The sequence below is a fragment of the Elgaria multicarinata genome, chromosome 22, assembly GCF_023053635.1.
Source record: "Elgaria multicarinata webbii isolate HBS135686 ecotype San Diego chromosome 22, rElgMul1.1.pri, whole genome shotgun sequence".
Taxonomy (NCBI): domain Eukaryota; kingdom Metazoa; phylum Chordata; class Lepidosauria; order Squamata; family Anguidae; genus Elgaria; species Elgaria multicarinata.
This window is the reverse complement of record NC_086192.1, coordinates 8,692,527-8,706,310: the sequence shown is the minus strand read 5'-3', so window position 1 is coordinate 8,706,310 and position 13,784 is coordinate 8,692,527. Positions and strand designations below refer to the sequence as shown.

Here is a 13,784-nt window from a genome sequence, read left to right as displayed (position 1 = left end):
GAAAGGGGATTGGGAGGGAGGAGAAGGAGGGGGGAAAGGAAAGCAAATTCAGGCACTACAATCTTAATTGGAAAGTTCAGCAGTTACAGGTGACAGTTGGCAGCAGGAGGGAGGGGGGGCTCTCAGCTGGAGCTGGACCCAGGCACGGTGGAGAGGTGCCTGGCTGCTGCTTCTTCCCTCACTGGTGGCCTCTGCAGAGACAGATGGTGACAGGAGGGAGGGGGCTCTCAGCTGGAGCTGGACCCAGGCACGGTGGAGAGGTGCCTGGCTGCTGCTTCTTCCCTCACTGGTGGCCTCTGCAGAGACAGATGGTGACAGGAGGGAGGGGGCTCTCAGCTGGAGCTGGACCCAGGCACAATGGAGAGGTGCCTGGCTGCTGCTTCTTCCCTCACTGGTGGCCTCTGCAGAGACAGTTGGTGGCAGGAGGGAGGGGGCTCTCAGCTGGAGCTGGACCCAGGCACGGTGGAGAGGTGCCTGGCTGCTGCTTCTTCCCTCACTGGTGGCCTCTGCAGAGACAGTTGGTGGCAGGAGGGAGGGGTCTCTCAGCTGGAGCTGGACCCAGGCACGGTGGAGAGGTGCCTGGCTGCTGCTTCTTCCCTCACTGGTGGCCTCTGCAGAGACAGATTGTGGCAGGAGGGAGGGGTCTCTCAGCTGGAGCTGGACCCAGGCACGGTGGAGAGGTGCCTGGCTGCTGCTTCCTCCCTCACTGGTGGCCTCTGCAGAGACAGTTGGTGGCAGGAGGGAGGGGTCTCTCAGCTGGAGCTGGACCCAGGCACGGTGGAGAGGTGCCTGGCTGCTGCTTCCTCCCTCACTGGTGGCCTCTGCAGAGACAGTTGGTGGCAGGAGGGAGGGGGCTCTCAGCTGGAGCTGGACCCAAGCACGATGGAGAGGTGCCTGGCTGCTGCTTCCTCCCCGCTATGCAGCAAGCAAAGTGTCACGTACGCAAGAGTGTCTCCTTGGGTGTCTCCTTGTGTCTGTCTTATCTAACGAAAACATGAGCCTCGGCTCCAGTGCAAAAGTTAGCTAACAGTAGAGCAAAGGGATTGTTTAACAAAGATTAGCTATGCTCCAGTGTTACGTTCTGATTGGTTCATGCCGCTACTGTCCAGGCTTCAAATGCTGTACCGAATTCCTCATTTCTCTGTCTGACTGCTCGCTTTGAAGAGACTCAGATCGTGATTAAAATCCATAAAGCGCTTTTGAACCCTCTGTCGCTGAAAGTGTGGAGTCGTGCTTAGGGGCTGATTGGATCTCGTCCCTAGGGTGAAGAACATTGATCTAACACTTTGGCAGCCTCAGGGGTGGCTGCCCGTTGTATTCCTGCGTGAGTAAAGCACCTGTCTGACCGTTAATGCCCTTTCTCTCTCTCTCTTTCCAGCAGCGTCCCCTTCTCCCGGGAGGAAGTGTGCGTCCGGCTGTGCGTCGGGTCGAAACGTCAGCCCAACCGGCAGCCCCCGGACTGTGGGAAGAAGCAAAGGCCGTCTCCGTCTCCCCCAGCTGTGTAAAAACAAACTCTCGAGCAGCAAAGAGAACTTGGACGCGAGCCGAGAGAACGGCAGCGACCCGGATCCGAAACTCACTCCCGACCCAGGGGAGGGCTTTGGCCGAGGTCCGGCTTTGGGGGGCAGCCAGGGGGAACTGTTTGCCGGCCAGGAGGGCGAGGGGACTTTAGCCAACGGATACCTGTGCAGGCAAAATTCTCACAGCAACGGCAGCCTCGACGGTCAGCTGGAAGCGCGGGGCGAGGAGGAGACGGCGGATGACCAAAGAGGACAGCTCCGCGTTAACCCCATCTACAACCTATATGCAATTTCGGTAGGTGTGGCCCGCGGGGATGGCGCCCCGTTTGGGAAAGCCAGGGCGTCGTGGAACGGCGGGGAGCAAAGCCGGTGTTGTGCGGGGCGCGGCGAGGGTTACAGAATGGGAAGGATCAAGGCCCTAAACGGGCCGCTGGCCGCTAGACCAGTAAACAGGACCAGGGACACCCTAAAGGTACTGGATTGGGGAGGCTCCAGTAGGTTGTCCAAGTCTGCTTGGAGCGGCATTTTGAGTTGCGCCCTTTCGCCCAAGAATAAGGCGTCAGATTTCGAAGGAAGCTGTCTTGAATCGAGTCGGACCACGGGTCCACCGTGCGCAGCATTGTGGACGTCACCTGGCAGGTGTCTCTCTAGGGTTTCAGGCAAGGGTGTTTCCAGCCCTACCTGGAGATGCCGGTTAGTATTTCCTAGATTTTCTGACTGGTGAAGCATCGAAAGGACCGATACATTCTGGCGTTGTCGTTTTATTGGATGGTTGAGTATTTATCTCCAGTGACTATATCTCATAGAATCATAGAATAGTAGAGTTGGAAGGGGCCTACAAGGCCATCGAGTCCAACCCCCTGCTCAATGCAGGAATCCACCCCAAAGCATCCCTGACAGATGGTTGTCCAGCTGCCTCTTGAAGGCCTCCAGTGTGGGAGAGCCCACCACCTCCCTAGGTAACTGGTTCCATTGTCGTACTGCTCTAACAGTCAGGAAGTTTTTCCTGATGTCCAGCCGGAATCTGGCTTCCTGTCACTTGAGCCTGTTATTCCATGTCCTGCACTCTGGGAGGATCTGTTTTCTTTCTGTAATGATGGGGAGAATAACACGCCCATTTAGGAAGGATGAACTGAAACCGATGCTGTCTTCTGTATTGTATATGATATATATTGAATTGGGTATCATTTATACGCACGATAACAGCACCTAGGAGGAACTGCATGAATATCCGGCATTACTTCTGTTTAGTATTATATATAAACAATTAACACAGTTCAGCAGTTTATGTTTTACGGTCCTTGCCTGTTTGTTGCGTTTACCTTGTTGAGGGCTCCTCCCGCGTTAATTCGGGTCAGTTTCCGGAGGCACAGAGCAGATAAGAAAAGCCATAGTACCATCTACTGTCGCAGCTATAGGTGAATCCCAACTCGACGGGGCAGAAATTAATGCAATATGATAACTTTCCCCAACCTGCCCTCCTCGAGATGTGTCGGATGTGCAATTCCCAGCATGGCTGGGGGATGCTGGAAATTGTAGTCCCAACACATTTTGAGGGTCAGGGAAAGCCTGTATATATGGGTTGACGAGCGACGAACTGCCTTTCTCTTCCAGTGCCATTCAGGAATTATGGGAGGAGGCCATTACGTCACATATGCCAAAAACCCCAATGACAAGTGGTACTGTTACAACGACAGCAGCTGCAAGGTAAAACCGCGTCGCTCTCCCCCGAGAGACGGTGTCCCCCCGACCCGTGCCTGGAGCGGGGCCCCGTCCGCGTCGAACTCCCGCAAGTCAAAGGGACAGGATGTCGTGGGTGCTGGAGGGTGGGATAGGGTGACTTGGTCTGTGCGGCTGTCCCTAAGGACTGGCAGAGTCTCGGGGCACTTGGGGGGCACGTGAGATCTCTGCTTGCACAGTTTACTTATTTATTGAAACCATTCACATCCCGCCCTATATCACGAGGAACTCAGGGCGGCGCACAGCTCCCTTCCAGAAGCTGGGGAGAGAAACCGAAAGAGGAGGCCTAGAGCGTAGACCTGGGGGCAGCTCAAAGCGTTTGTTTGTTTATTTATTTATTTATTTATTTATTACATTTGTATACCGCCCAATAGCCGAAGCTCTCTGGGCAGTTCACAAAAATTAAAACCATCATAAAACAACCAACAGGTTAAAAGCACAAACACAAAATACTGTATAAAAAAGCACAACCGGGATAAAAACCACGCAGCAAAATTGATATAAGATTAAAATACAGAGTTAAAACAGTGAAATTTAAATTTAAGTTAAAATTAAGTGTTAAAATACTGAGAGAATAAAAAGGTCTTCAGCTGGCGACGAAAGGAGTACAGTGTAGGCGCCAGGCGGACCTCTCTGGGGAGCTCATTCCACAACCGGGGTGCCACAGCGGAGAAGGCCCTGCTCCTAGTAGCCACCTGCCTCACTTCCTTTGGCAGGGGCTCACGGAGAAGGGCCCCTGTAGATGATCTTAAGGTCCGGGCAGGTACATATGGGAGGAGGCGTTCCTTCAAATAACCTGGCCCCAAACCATTTAGGGCTTTAAATGTCAATACCAGCACTTTGAATCGGGCCCGGACCTGGACTGGCAGCCAATGAAGTTGTAAAAGGACTGGCGTAATGTGATCTCGCCGGCCAGTCCCTGTTAGTAAACGGGCTGCCCTGTTTTGTACCAGCTGAAGCTTTGGGACCGTTTTCAAAGGCACAAAACGTTGGAGGGTTTGTGGAAGGAAATCCAGGCGGTGCTCAACGTAAAATAACAAACCAGGGATAATGGCTCCGTTCAGACAATGCGTTAGCCAATGCAGTGGGAAAACTCCACTCAACGGTTGAGTTTCTAGGGTGCACTCCCCACACAACGTGTTCTAACCCCGCCGTGGTGTGACCGTGGGCTCCTGTGGAGTTGAGTAAAATTCACTGAGATGTTTGATTGACAGTTCCTCCGCCCTCTCTCCGCCCCCGGTCCTCCCGACGGTATCCCATCAGCCATTGCTGCAAAAAAACCAAACCGGCAGCCCTCCTAGAGCGGCACTGACTCCTTTTGCCACTGTTGCCAGGGAACTCTGTAGCCAGGGGGGAAAGTCAACTCCACGGAGACCTCCACACAACAGGCAACGGTTGTGCAGGAACTCTTCTCTGCACAGCGTGGCTATTCCGCGTGGAGTGTTTTCCCCCAAAACTGCTCCACTATTGCATGGAATTTTCCCAACAGACGACACATTTCTCAACGGCGGTGTAAAAACTCCACCGTGGAGTTCTAAAGCCACCGTCGAGAAACGTGTCGTCTGAACTGAGCCAATGTCTTTTACGGCCTCTCTGGAAGAGCCCAACACCGTCCAGATGTGTCGCAAATGGATGTTGTTGATTTTATACTGTTGTTCTTACGTTTTCGATGGTTTTAAATTTTGTATACCTTTTTAATGTTGACCTTTTTTAACTTTTGTAAACCGCCCAGAGAGCTTCAGCTATGGGGCGATATATAAATGTAATAAATAAATAAATGAATGAATGAAAACCTAGGGAAACTCACAGGCGTGCGCCCTATGTTTTTGGTTTATTTTAAAACCCTGTGACGTGGTTTTGCATTTTGGACCTCGCCCTTTGGTTCTTGGACCACTGGCTTTTCTTTTAGTCTCGCCGGTTTGCTTTTCCAGGAGATGAGCGTTTTGTGGCCGGCCGGTGCCCACCGTGGCAGCCATTTTGTGAGCACGCCCACAACACTCAAAATTCTAAACGCGCCCACCAATCCACACTTTTTGGGGGGGCATCCCTGATCTATCTCAGTCTATACCAATTGGTATAGCCTCTCCACTTAAGGACGTGGTTTTTTTATGTCGTTGGAATGCATTAAGTATCCCCTTCTCTCTCTCCTCCTCCCAGGAACTGCACCCTGACGAAATCGACACGGACTCTGCCTACATCCTTTTCTACGAGCAGCAAGGGGTGGATTATGCACAATTTCTGCCAAAGATAGAGGGAAAGAACATGGCGGACACGAGCAGCATGGACGAGGACTTTGAGTCGGATTACAAGAAGTACTGTGTGCTGCAGTGAGCCGGGCGAACCTGGGGCCGTCGCCTCGAGACGCGGCTCTCGCGGGGCGCAAAACCGAAACCGCGACGAAAGAGAGGCGGTTTTTAGACGAGTGGGGAAAAGCGCGACGTAGTTTTTATTTTTTTATTTCCCCTCTTGCGATCCGAAAGCACAACTAGGAGAGAGAAAAAGAAAGCCGAGAAACCCGAATTAAATAACAGTTCACATTGAGAGATGATAGCATTGTTTTTGTTCGGCTAACTTGGTACACGCCCCTCCCCGGGGGGCGGGGGGGGGAGATAAAACGACAACACTCCACGATTTTGGTCTGCGTTCGTTCTTTTTGCCTTTGACCTTTAAACTGGTTTGGCGTAAGCAGACTGGGACCGAAGGAGCGTAAATTTTTAATCCTCCAAATAACGGCTGCCCCCGGAGTAGTAGGAAAGGTGTTTGTTTATTTTACAAATTTACTCTTAGGCAAAGGGGTCAGCGGGGAAGGGGGAGAGAAATAACCCTTTTGATGCTCTCTTCGGATTTCAGACGATGAACTTGTAGTGTTGTCGGTAGACGACATGAAATTGCTACCTCCTTTTTCTGATGTTTTATCCCATTTTAGCGGCGAGGTCAGGAAAGCGCGGAAGAGGCGTCCTGCACGAAAAAGAAAAGGAAAAACAAACGGACGGCGTTGATTAGGGGATTTCCCCCTTTTTGGTTTTTTTTTTTTTTAAACCCCTCTGGTCAGTGTCTTGGTTTGTGTGTGTGTGTGTGTGCGTATCTGCGGATATAGGCAGCCGTTTTCTGTTCTCTCGACAACAGAGTCCCTTTCTGGACTTCCGGGTTTCTGCGTGCTTTTCTGCTCTGATGCCGAGATGACTCCAGGCTGTGCAGAGAGGGACAGGCGACTCTCTGCATTCGCACGCACCCAGTCTGAGGTGTGGGGGTGGAGGGCGCCGTGAGCGGGATTCCCCCCCCCCCCCCATTTCCCGAGGTTGCATGCACTACCCCAACCCGGATGTTTTGGACCACACAGTTTGGCAGTCGTGCACATCCGGAGCACACCAGGCCGGCAAAATCTGCCCTACGCTTTTCTCGGCCTTGTAGTACGAGCTGCGCCCCGGCTCGTGAAACCTTTTCACACGGGCACGGCCACAGCGCCACCCCCCCCCCTCCCGTCTTCAGATCTGCCGTAGCTGGTTTCCGGCTCTCCGGTCTGGTGGTAGGCATAGCACTGGTGATCTTGTAAATGACGTTTGCGACCCTGGGAAGGGAAGGCGGAGGGCATCGGTGCAACATGTTCCTCCATTTCCCTGCCCAACTTACCGCCTCCAAATCCCGAGGGAGACAGAGCCCTGATTTAGGGTCAGCGCTGATGTAACATTTTAACCCCCGTTAAGGCTGAAGGGAAACACGCAGCGTGGAAGTTTGCCCTGCTTTCTCGTTCGCCCTGATCTCTCTACCCCAGCGAAGAGATCAGCAGTGTTACGTCCGCTGAAATCCTTAGAAGGTGAAAGCTATCCTCCTACCCTGTTTGAAGTCTCCTCCCTTTCAGGACCGGCGCGGGGATGGTGGTTTTTAAAATTGCACTTTACTAAAAAGGAAAGCATAGTTTTATTTTGTTACTGTAGGTGCTTTGGGAACGAAGGGGACGTCATTTCCACCTCTCTGTTTCAGTTTAAAGGGCAAAGGCAGCGCGGTCTGGACAGCTGTGGTTTAAAAACACACACACCAATGCTTCTGGTCTCGCTTCCTTTCTGCCCGCCCCCCGAAAAGGAAAACCCGCGTGCGTTTCTTACTGTAATAATGTAGGCGTTAATTTTCGACGTTGAGAAAAGCAAAACCGAGAAGCTGCATCAACGGGCTCAGTTGCTGTTTGGATATGTTTGCGGCCGGTTCCCGCCCCGCGCCTGCCTTTTGGAAGTTCTTCTGGAGCGGTGCTTGCAAAAGAGGTTGTGTTCTCACTTCTCAGGAAAGATCTGCGAGATGGTTGTTTGAATTCATGCCGACTCTCGTCCAAGGATCTTCAATGCACGTGGGCAGCTATTCCACAGGAACATTTTTAGGAATCTGCCCCCAGGCTCGTACAAGCAGGGGAGAACAGCTCCAGAATTGACCTAATCCAGATTCCCTTGCTCTTCCAAAACCCCAGTTCTAAAGTGGATTATTGAATAATATTACGCCCGCGTTTATGACAGGATTCTAGCTCCTTAATTTGTGAAACGTCTGGAAGAGCAGGGTGGAGCGTTATTCTTAAAACTGGAACCATGGCCTAGTTCTGCCTAAACCTGTGTCTGGGCTGTACCACTTCGGGCTCAGCTGATTGGACAGGACAGCTTCTCCACCCAAAATAAAACCCCATTGCTTGTGGAAAGCTAGGCTGTCAGGGAGAACGCTAAGCAAGGACCCATCACCTTGACAAGCTAACTTTCTATGGAAGATTTGTGGTTCTGTAGAGGAACACTCTGCCATCTGAGCCCCCACTTGCAGTCCAGGTGGTACAGTCCAGACACAAGAGTTTCCTGTCCTCCGGGAGAGCTAGGCCAAACTCACAGCCTTTATTTTAACCATTTCCCATGTGTCCTTTGCAAAGCCAAATCGTTAAGCTTATCTGGAGAGGTTTTGCTCTCCGTTGCTCAGAGTTTACATAAACGTTTTCTTTGGAGTTGCTTTCTTTCCCGATGATTCGATGCAATGCTGTTCGCCCGTGCTCTCCCACGCATGCGCGAGACTGTCGTTCAAGGGACTTTGACGGACAAAGAGGGTACAGAGGTTTGCAGTGTCCCCTTCTATTTCAACTCTGCGCTGAGAAAAGTTTGCTGAAATGCTCACCAGCAAGCCTGCGATCTTTAGACCTGCTTCAGCGGCTAATAAGTCGTGTGGTGGAGGACCAGCCATGCGCCCTGCATTTCTCCTCCGCACATGTAACGTGTGATGTGGGCGCTTGGCGCAAAGGACCGGACACACAATGGGATGCCTTGTTGCCCCCCAGCAAACAGGGACAGGAAAGGTTATGTGAATCTGAACCTGGTGTTCACCGGAGTCCGAACAGAGCGCCCCTGTGTCGGACATTAACGTTACATGGGCATTGGAGAGTCTGGGTGCGCACAGCTGAACAGGCCTTTCGAGAAGTCGCATCACTTCTGCAAGCTAAATTCGGCCCTCTTTCAGGCATCGGTTGTCAAACTCTTGATTGAACGCCATGCCTCAGTCAACGTCGTTCCTAACGCACGTTTAAAGCTTTGCCAAAAGTAGAGAAGCTATCAAGTCCCCCGGTACAGATCTCAATGACTTTTAATGTGGCTTTGATGGGAAATACTCCCTGATTGGGGCAGAGGAAGCAATTTCCGCCATGAATTGCTCTCAAGTCTATTTCTCCTTGCAGCACGAAGTGGGGGGAAAACCCAAGCCTTTTAAAAATAATTTTTAAAAAGGGTATGATTTTTGGATCGAGGCCTCTTTACCTAACACCCCTTTGCAAGCTCTTCCTTATACACCTTCAGATCTCTTTCCTCTTCAAAAGGTATTTTAGTTTTGTTCGTTTAAGCAGGTAGCATGAATCTACTAATGTCATTTTAATCTGTCATGCTTTGTTACATTGGTTGTAATTATTATTATTTTTACAAGACAAAGAATTAAATTAATTCCTAAATTTAACGGGAAATTTTTATTAAGTTAACTCTTAACCACATTCACTTTGTAAATTATTGTATAAAACTTATTGACAATGCACTGAATTTAGAGAAGACCATGTAAATAAGTACTATGTAAATAATAATTAAAAAAAAGTATTAATGTATTGGGATATGAACTGTATAAAAAAAAATGTCCAAGTAACTGTATATGGAGTGAACTTGTTTATCTGTAACTATATTATCCAGACAAATTAAATACTGTGGATGCAACTGCCCTGTGTTGCTCAAAATTCCTCACCAGAAAGCACCTTTTAAAGAAGTTCCTCTAAAGTTTAAACCAACCTTTCCTGATTCAGCACCCTCAGGAGGTTTTGGACTACAGCTCCCATTGTTTACAGCCATGCTGGCTGGAGGGATGATGGTAATTGTAGTCATACATTTGGGAGGGGGCACCAGGTTGGGGAAACCAGTTCTTAAAAATCTGAGTGAGATGTTCATTGATAAGTTTTGATAGGAAAAGGTGATATCCCTCCATGGTTACGGGTTTCTAAAAACATGGCCTCCTGCCGTAGCAAAATAAATACATGCCTATATGAACTCAGGCTACGAGACGCTGTAGCTGCTTTCCTTGTGGTTGCAACTCGGAGGCCATGAATGTTCGTATCGCGCATGTCACCTTAAAACACAGGATCCCAGGTGTTGAGAAATCAAGTGAATTGCAAGGGAGTGCTGCCACAAAATGTTGCAGTGCAAAGTGATTCTGTTGAGGTTGCCAGCCAGCCATGCCCTCCTAGAAGAACCTCCATTCCTCCCCTGCTCCATTCTGTGGCCGGTGAGCATGCTTTGTGCGTGGGGGTGTTTTTTCCACCTCCCAGATATTGCCGGGGAATATGGGTGGGAGAGTGTTGTTGCATTGGCCACTGTATGAATAAATTGCTGGACTAGGTGGACCCTTGGCCTGATCCAGCAGGGCTTTTCTGATGTAATTATAAATCACCCTAAATTATAATTTCAGCCAAGACTGTTGTTTTTGTGACTTCTGCTTTCCCAAGTGACAAAGAATTATGCCATGAGTATCATTTAGTTTTTTATGATGATGGATAAAGCTCTTGGACACAAGACTTTTTTTTTTGTTTTCTGTCTGAGCTGGCATGAAATAATGAATTTATCACCTCCCCTGTGCCCTTTGCAAAACGGATCTCTCTTATCGGTCTGCCCGAGGATTTCGATCTTTTCAAAATGAGCTGACAAGTATCTTTTGGACTACTTGGGCAACTGGAACGTAGCCATCTACGATAACGTTGCACAACCTGGGGCACTCCAGATGTGTTGGACTACAACTCCCATCATGCCAAAACAATGGCCATGCTGTCTGGGAGCTATGGGGAGTGTAGTTCAAGACCCCTGGAGGCTGGCCTATGAGAATCTTGGTCTTCTAACGTCGTGGCACACTTTGGGCACCTTTTTAAAGCGTTTTGGGAGAAATTGTTTGCTTTCTCCAACTGGTCGCCTTCCAGACTATGCATCCCATCATCCCCAGCTAACAGAGAAGTCCTTTGCCTGCCCCCCTTTGTTAACAGGCCTGTCTCTGCTTCACCTGATAGAATATATTATTAGAGAGGTCCCCAACCTTTTGGGGTCAGTGGGCACATGCTGAGTGATGTGGGCACTCACAAAATGGCTGCCATGGTGTGGGAGGCTTCCTCAATCACAAAATGGCTGCCATACTGGCCATCCCTGGTCGCAAAACCCCCACTTCCCAGTCGGCAGTTGTCTGTGGGCTCCACGTTGGAGACCCCAGGGTATGTAACTTTGTAAATAAATCAGTCATCAATGCCTCTGTGGAGCTTAAATTCAGTAGGCCGAGTTCAACAGATGACAAAGTGACAGTGCTCAGTTTGGGCTGCGGCCTACACAGGGCCTATGGCGTGAGAGACTCCATTTTGAAAATGGTGACCACACAGAAAGTGGGCCTCCCTTTCCCACCTGGAGAGGAGTTAAAAATTTATTTATTTATTTATTACATTTTTATACCGCCCAATAGCCGAAGCTCTCTGGGCGGTTCACAAAAATTAAAACCACAAAAAACATCCAACAGGTTAAAAACACAATTACGAACACACACAAAAAACACAAAAATCTAGGTGTGTTGTCCTTCCGCGCACAAAAAACATGATGAAAAGCTGCTTTTGCCTTTAATACACAAGCTAAAGAGTCCGTGTGGTGCAATGGGTCAAGGGACGAGTCCTGGATTCAAATCCTCCATTCAGCCATGGAAGCTCACTGAGCGACCTTGGGCCTACTCATTCTCTCGCAGCCCACCTCGCAGGGTTGTCGTGAGGTAGCACTCTTCACTCACCCAGGCCCACACCTGTTTGGGCTACATTTTAAGACCGGGAGAGCCGTTTGAGGCTCCCTGATTGCCTCAAATTCGTGGCAGCTGCGTCAACTGAATTGACCACTTTTGCTGAGCTGCGTGGAAAAGGAGCAGAAAACTTAAATAAAGCGTTGAGAAGAAGACTTGAGACTGCAGAAGGTGGATGAAAGCGCGTGAGCATGACGTGAGTGACTCAGCCTGTCCTGTAAATTAACTTCGAAGGGTTGCGTATAGTTCCACAGACGGGCACAGTCCGTCGTGTAAATTGAGAAATAATGCCGTTATTCACGTGCAAGGGTTGCATAGCGTTCCACAGACACCATCCTTTTACGGGACCAATTGTGCACTTGTGGTTTTTTTTTCCGGTTACATTTCCGTCCCGTCCTCCTTGCAATGAGCTACGTAGTTTCCTTGCAACACCCCTGCAAAATGACGGGAGGTTTTTGCATGTACGTAACTGCATGCTAGTCCCTGCTGAGGAATTAACATTTTTACCCCAAATGTCTTGGTTTTTAATAAACTGCTCCCTGGGCACCTTTGAGGTTTTATCTTATCTTTGGAAGTTGCAGAACGTTTCTAATTGGCCCTGAATTTTCAGCTTTCTTTTCCTTTAAAAGTGCTTTTTTCTAAGTCCCTTTCTTTACAGAGACACGGCAAAGGGCGTTCAGCTTTTGTAGAAAACGTGGCTGCCTTAAAGCATCTGCAGAAATCCCGCTGCTACAGTTATTTCATTTATTCTGTTTCTTTACCGCCCAATGGCCAAAGCTGTTTGTGCAATTTACAAAGATTAAAAACCTTTAACAATACAATATTGCACATAATACAAAAACAGTTAGCTACAAGCATATAAACAGACAGAAACACATACACACACATGGGGACCCAGGGGTGCCCATAGGGACCTACGAAGTTCTCTACTCCGTGTCCCCTTAAAAAGAAAAAATTAAATAACAAATTTGGAAAATGTTTTCCCTCTACCTCTTTGCTTTGCTATTTCTCCCTCTAGCCTCACTCTCTCTGTCTCTCCCACCCATCTCTTTAGCTCACTTTTGAATAGCCAGCCCCCCATGGCAGCCATGATGTGACTAGCCACACCCTCTGTGGGAGCCATTTTGTGGTGGTGCCCACAGACGTTTCTCAAGTTCACAAATGTGCCCACTGGGCCAAAACGATTGGGAACCGGATTAAAAACCTAACATTTTTTGGTCTCGTTGGAAAGCCTGCCTCCGTCCAGTGCCCTCCAGATGTTTTAGACCACAACTATTGTCCCCAGATGATGGGGACAATGGGAGTTGTAGTTCAACACAAGCCTCCCCATGCCTGGACAGTTTTATCAGACATCCCATGACTCATTGTATTATGAAAAGAGAACTGGGCCTGTTTAGCCTGGAGAAGAGAAGATTGAGGGGAGACATGATAGCACTGTTCAAATACTTAAAAGGTTGTCACACAGAGGAGGGCCAGGATCTCTTCTCGATCCTCCCAGAATGCAGGACACGGAATAACGGGCTCAAGTTACAGGAAGCCAGATTCCGGCTGGACATCAGGAAAAACTTCCTGACTGTTAGAGCAGTACGACAATGGAACCAGTTACCTAGGGAGGTTGTGGGTTCTCCCAGACTAGAGGAAGCTGGACAACCCTCTGTCAGGGATGCTTTAGGGTGGATTCCTGCATTGAGCAGGGGGTTGGTCTCGATGACCTTGTAGGCCCCTTCCAACTCTACTATTCTATGATTCTATATGAGAGGATTAAAACCTCTCTCTCTGTGTGTGTGTGTGTTTCACTTTCTCCGCCCTCTGCTTAATTTTATAAACCTCTATCATTTTTTCCAAAACCCTAACAGCTCCCATGTTAAAAAATGTAAGGTTAAAAAAAAATGCGGATGAACGGGATAGAGCCCACATAATATAAGATGTGAAATGTTGAAAAATGCATGCAGTGTTGAAAGATGTGTATATCAGGGCATAATCCTATGCATGTTTAGACAGAAAAACGTCTTTTACGACTTTTTTCTGTCCAAACGTGTGTGGGATTGAACCCTTAATTGCTGTAGGCTCATTGCTCTACCCATCTCTGCATTCTACACCCCATTGGGTGCGTGCGCGTGAGATAGCATAACATAACGTTTTGAAATATGCTGCCCATAAAGTTTTAAAACCGCGGCAATAAAGCTGTAGCCATGAAACCTTGGGCAAGTTTTATATGCT

General features: G+C 49.1%; 1 protein-coding gene across 2 annotated transcripts in view; it reads left to right on the top strand.

Moving 5' to 3' along the window:
• USP32 (ubiquitin specific peptidase 32) overlaps positions 1-9,470 on the top strand; it is a 136,487-nt gene extending 127,017 nt beyond the window's left edge. For both annotated transcript variants that reach the window (XM_063146607.1, XM_063146606.1), the window contains exons 32-34: positions 1,382-1,815; positions 3,135-3,227; positions 5,418-9,470. In XM_063146607.1, the coding sequence (XP_063002677.1) occupies positions 1,382-1,815; positions 3,135-3,227; positions 5,418-5,591 (701 nt within the window). In that variant the 3' untranslated portion in view covers positions 5,592-9,470. The remainder of the gene's footprint in view (positions 1-1,381; positions 1,816-3,134; positions 3,228-5,417) is intronic.
• The last annotated feature ends 4,314 nt before the right edge of the window (positions 9,471-13,784 follow it).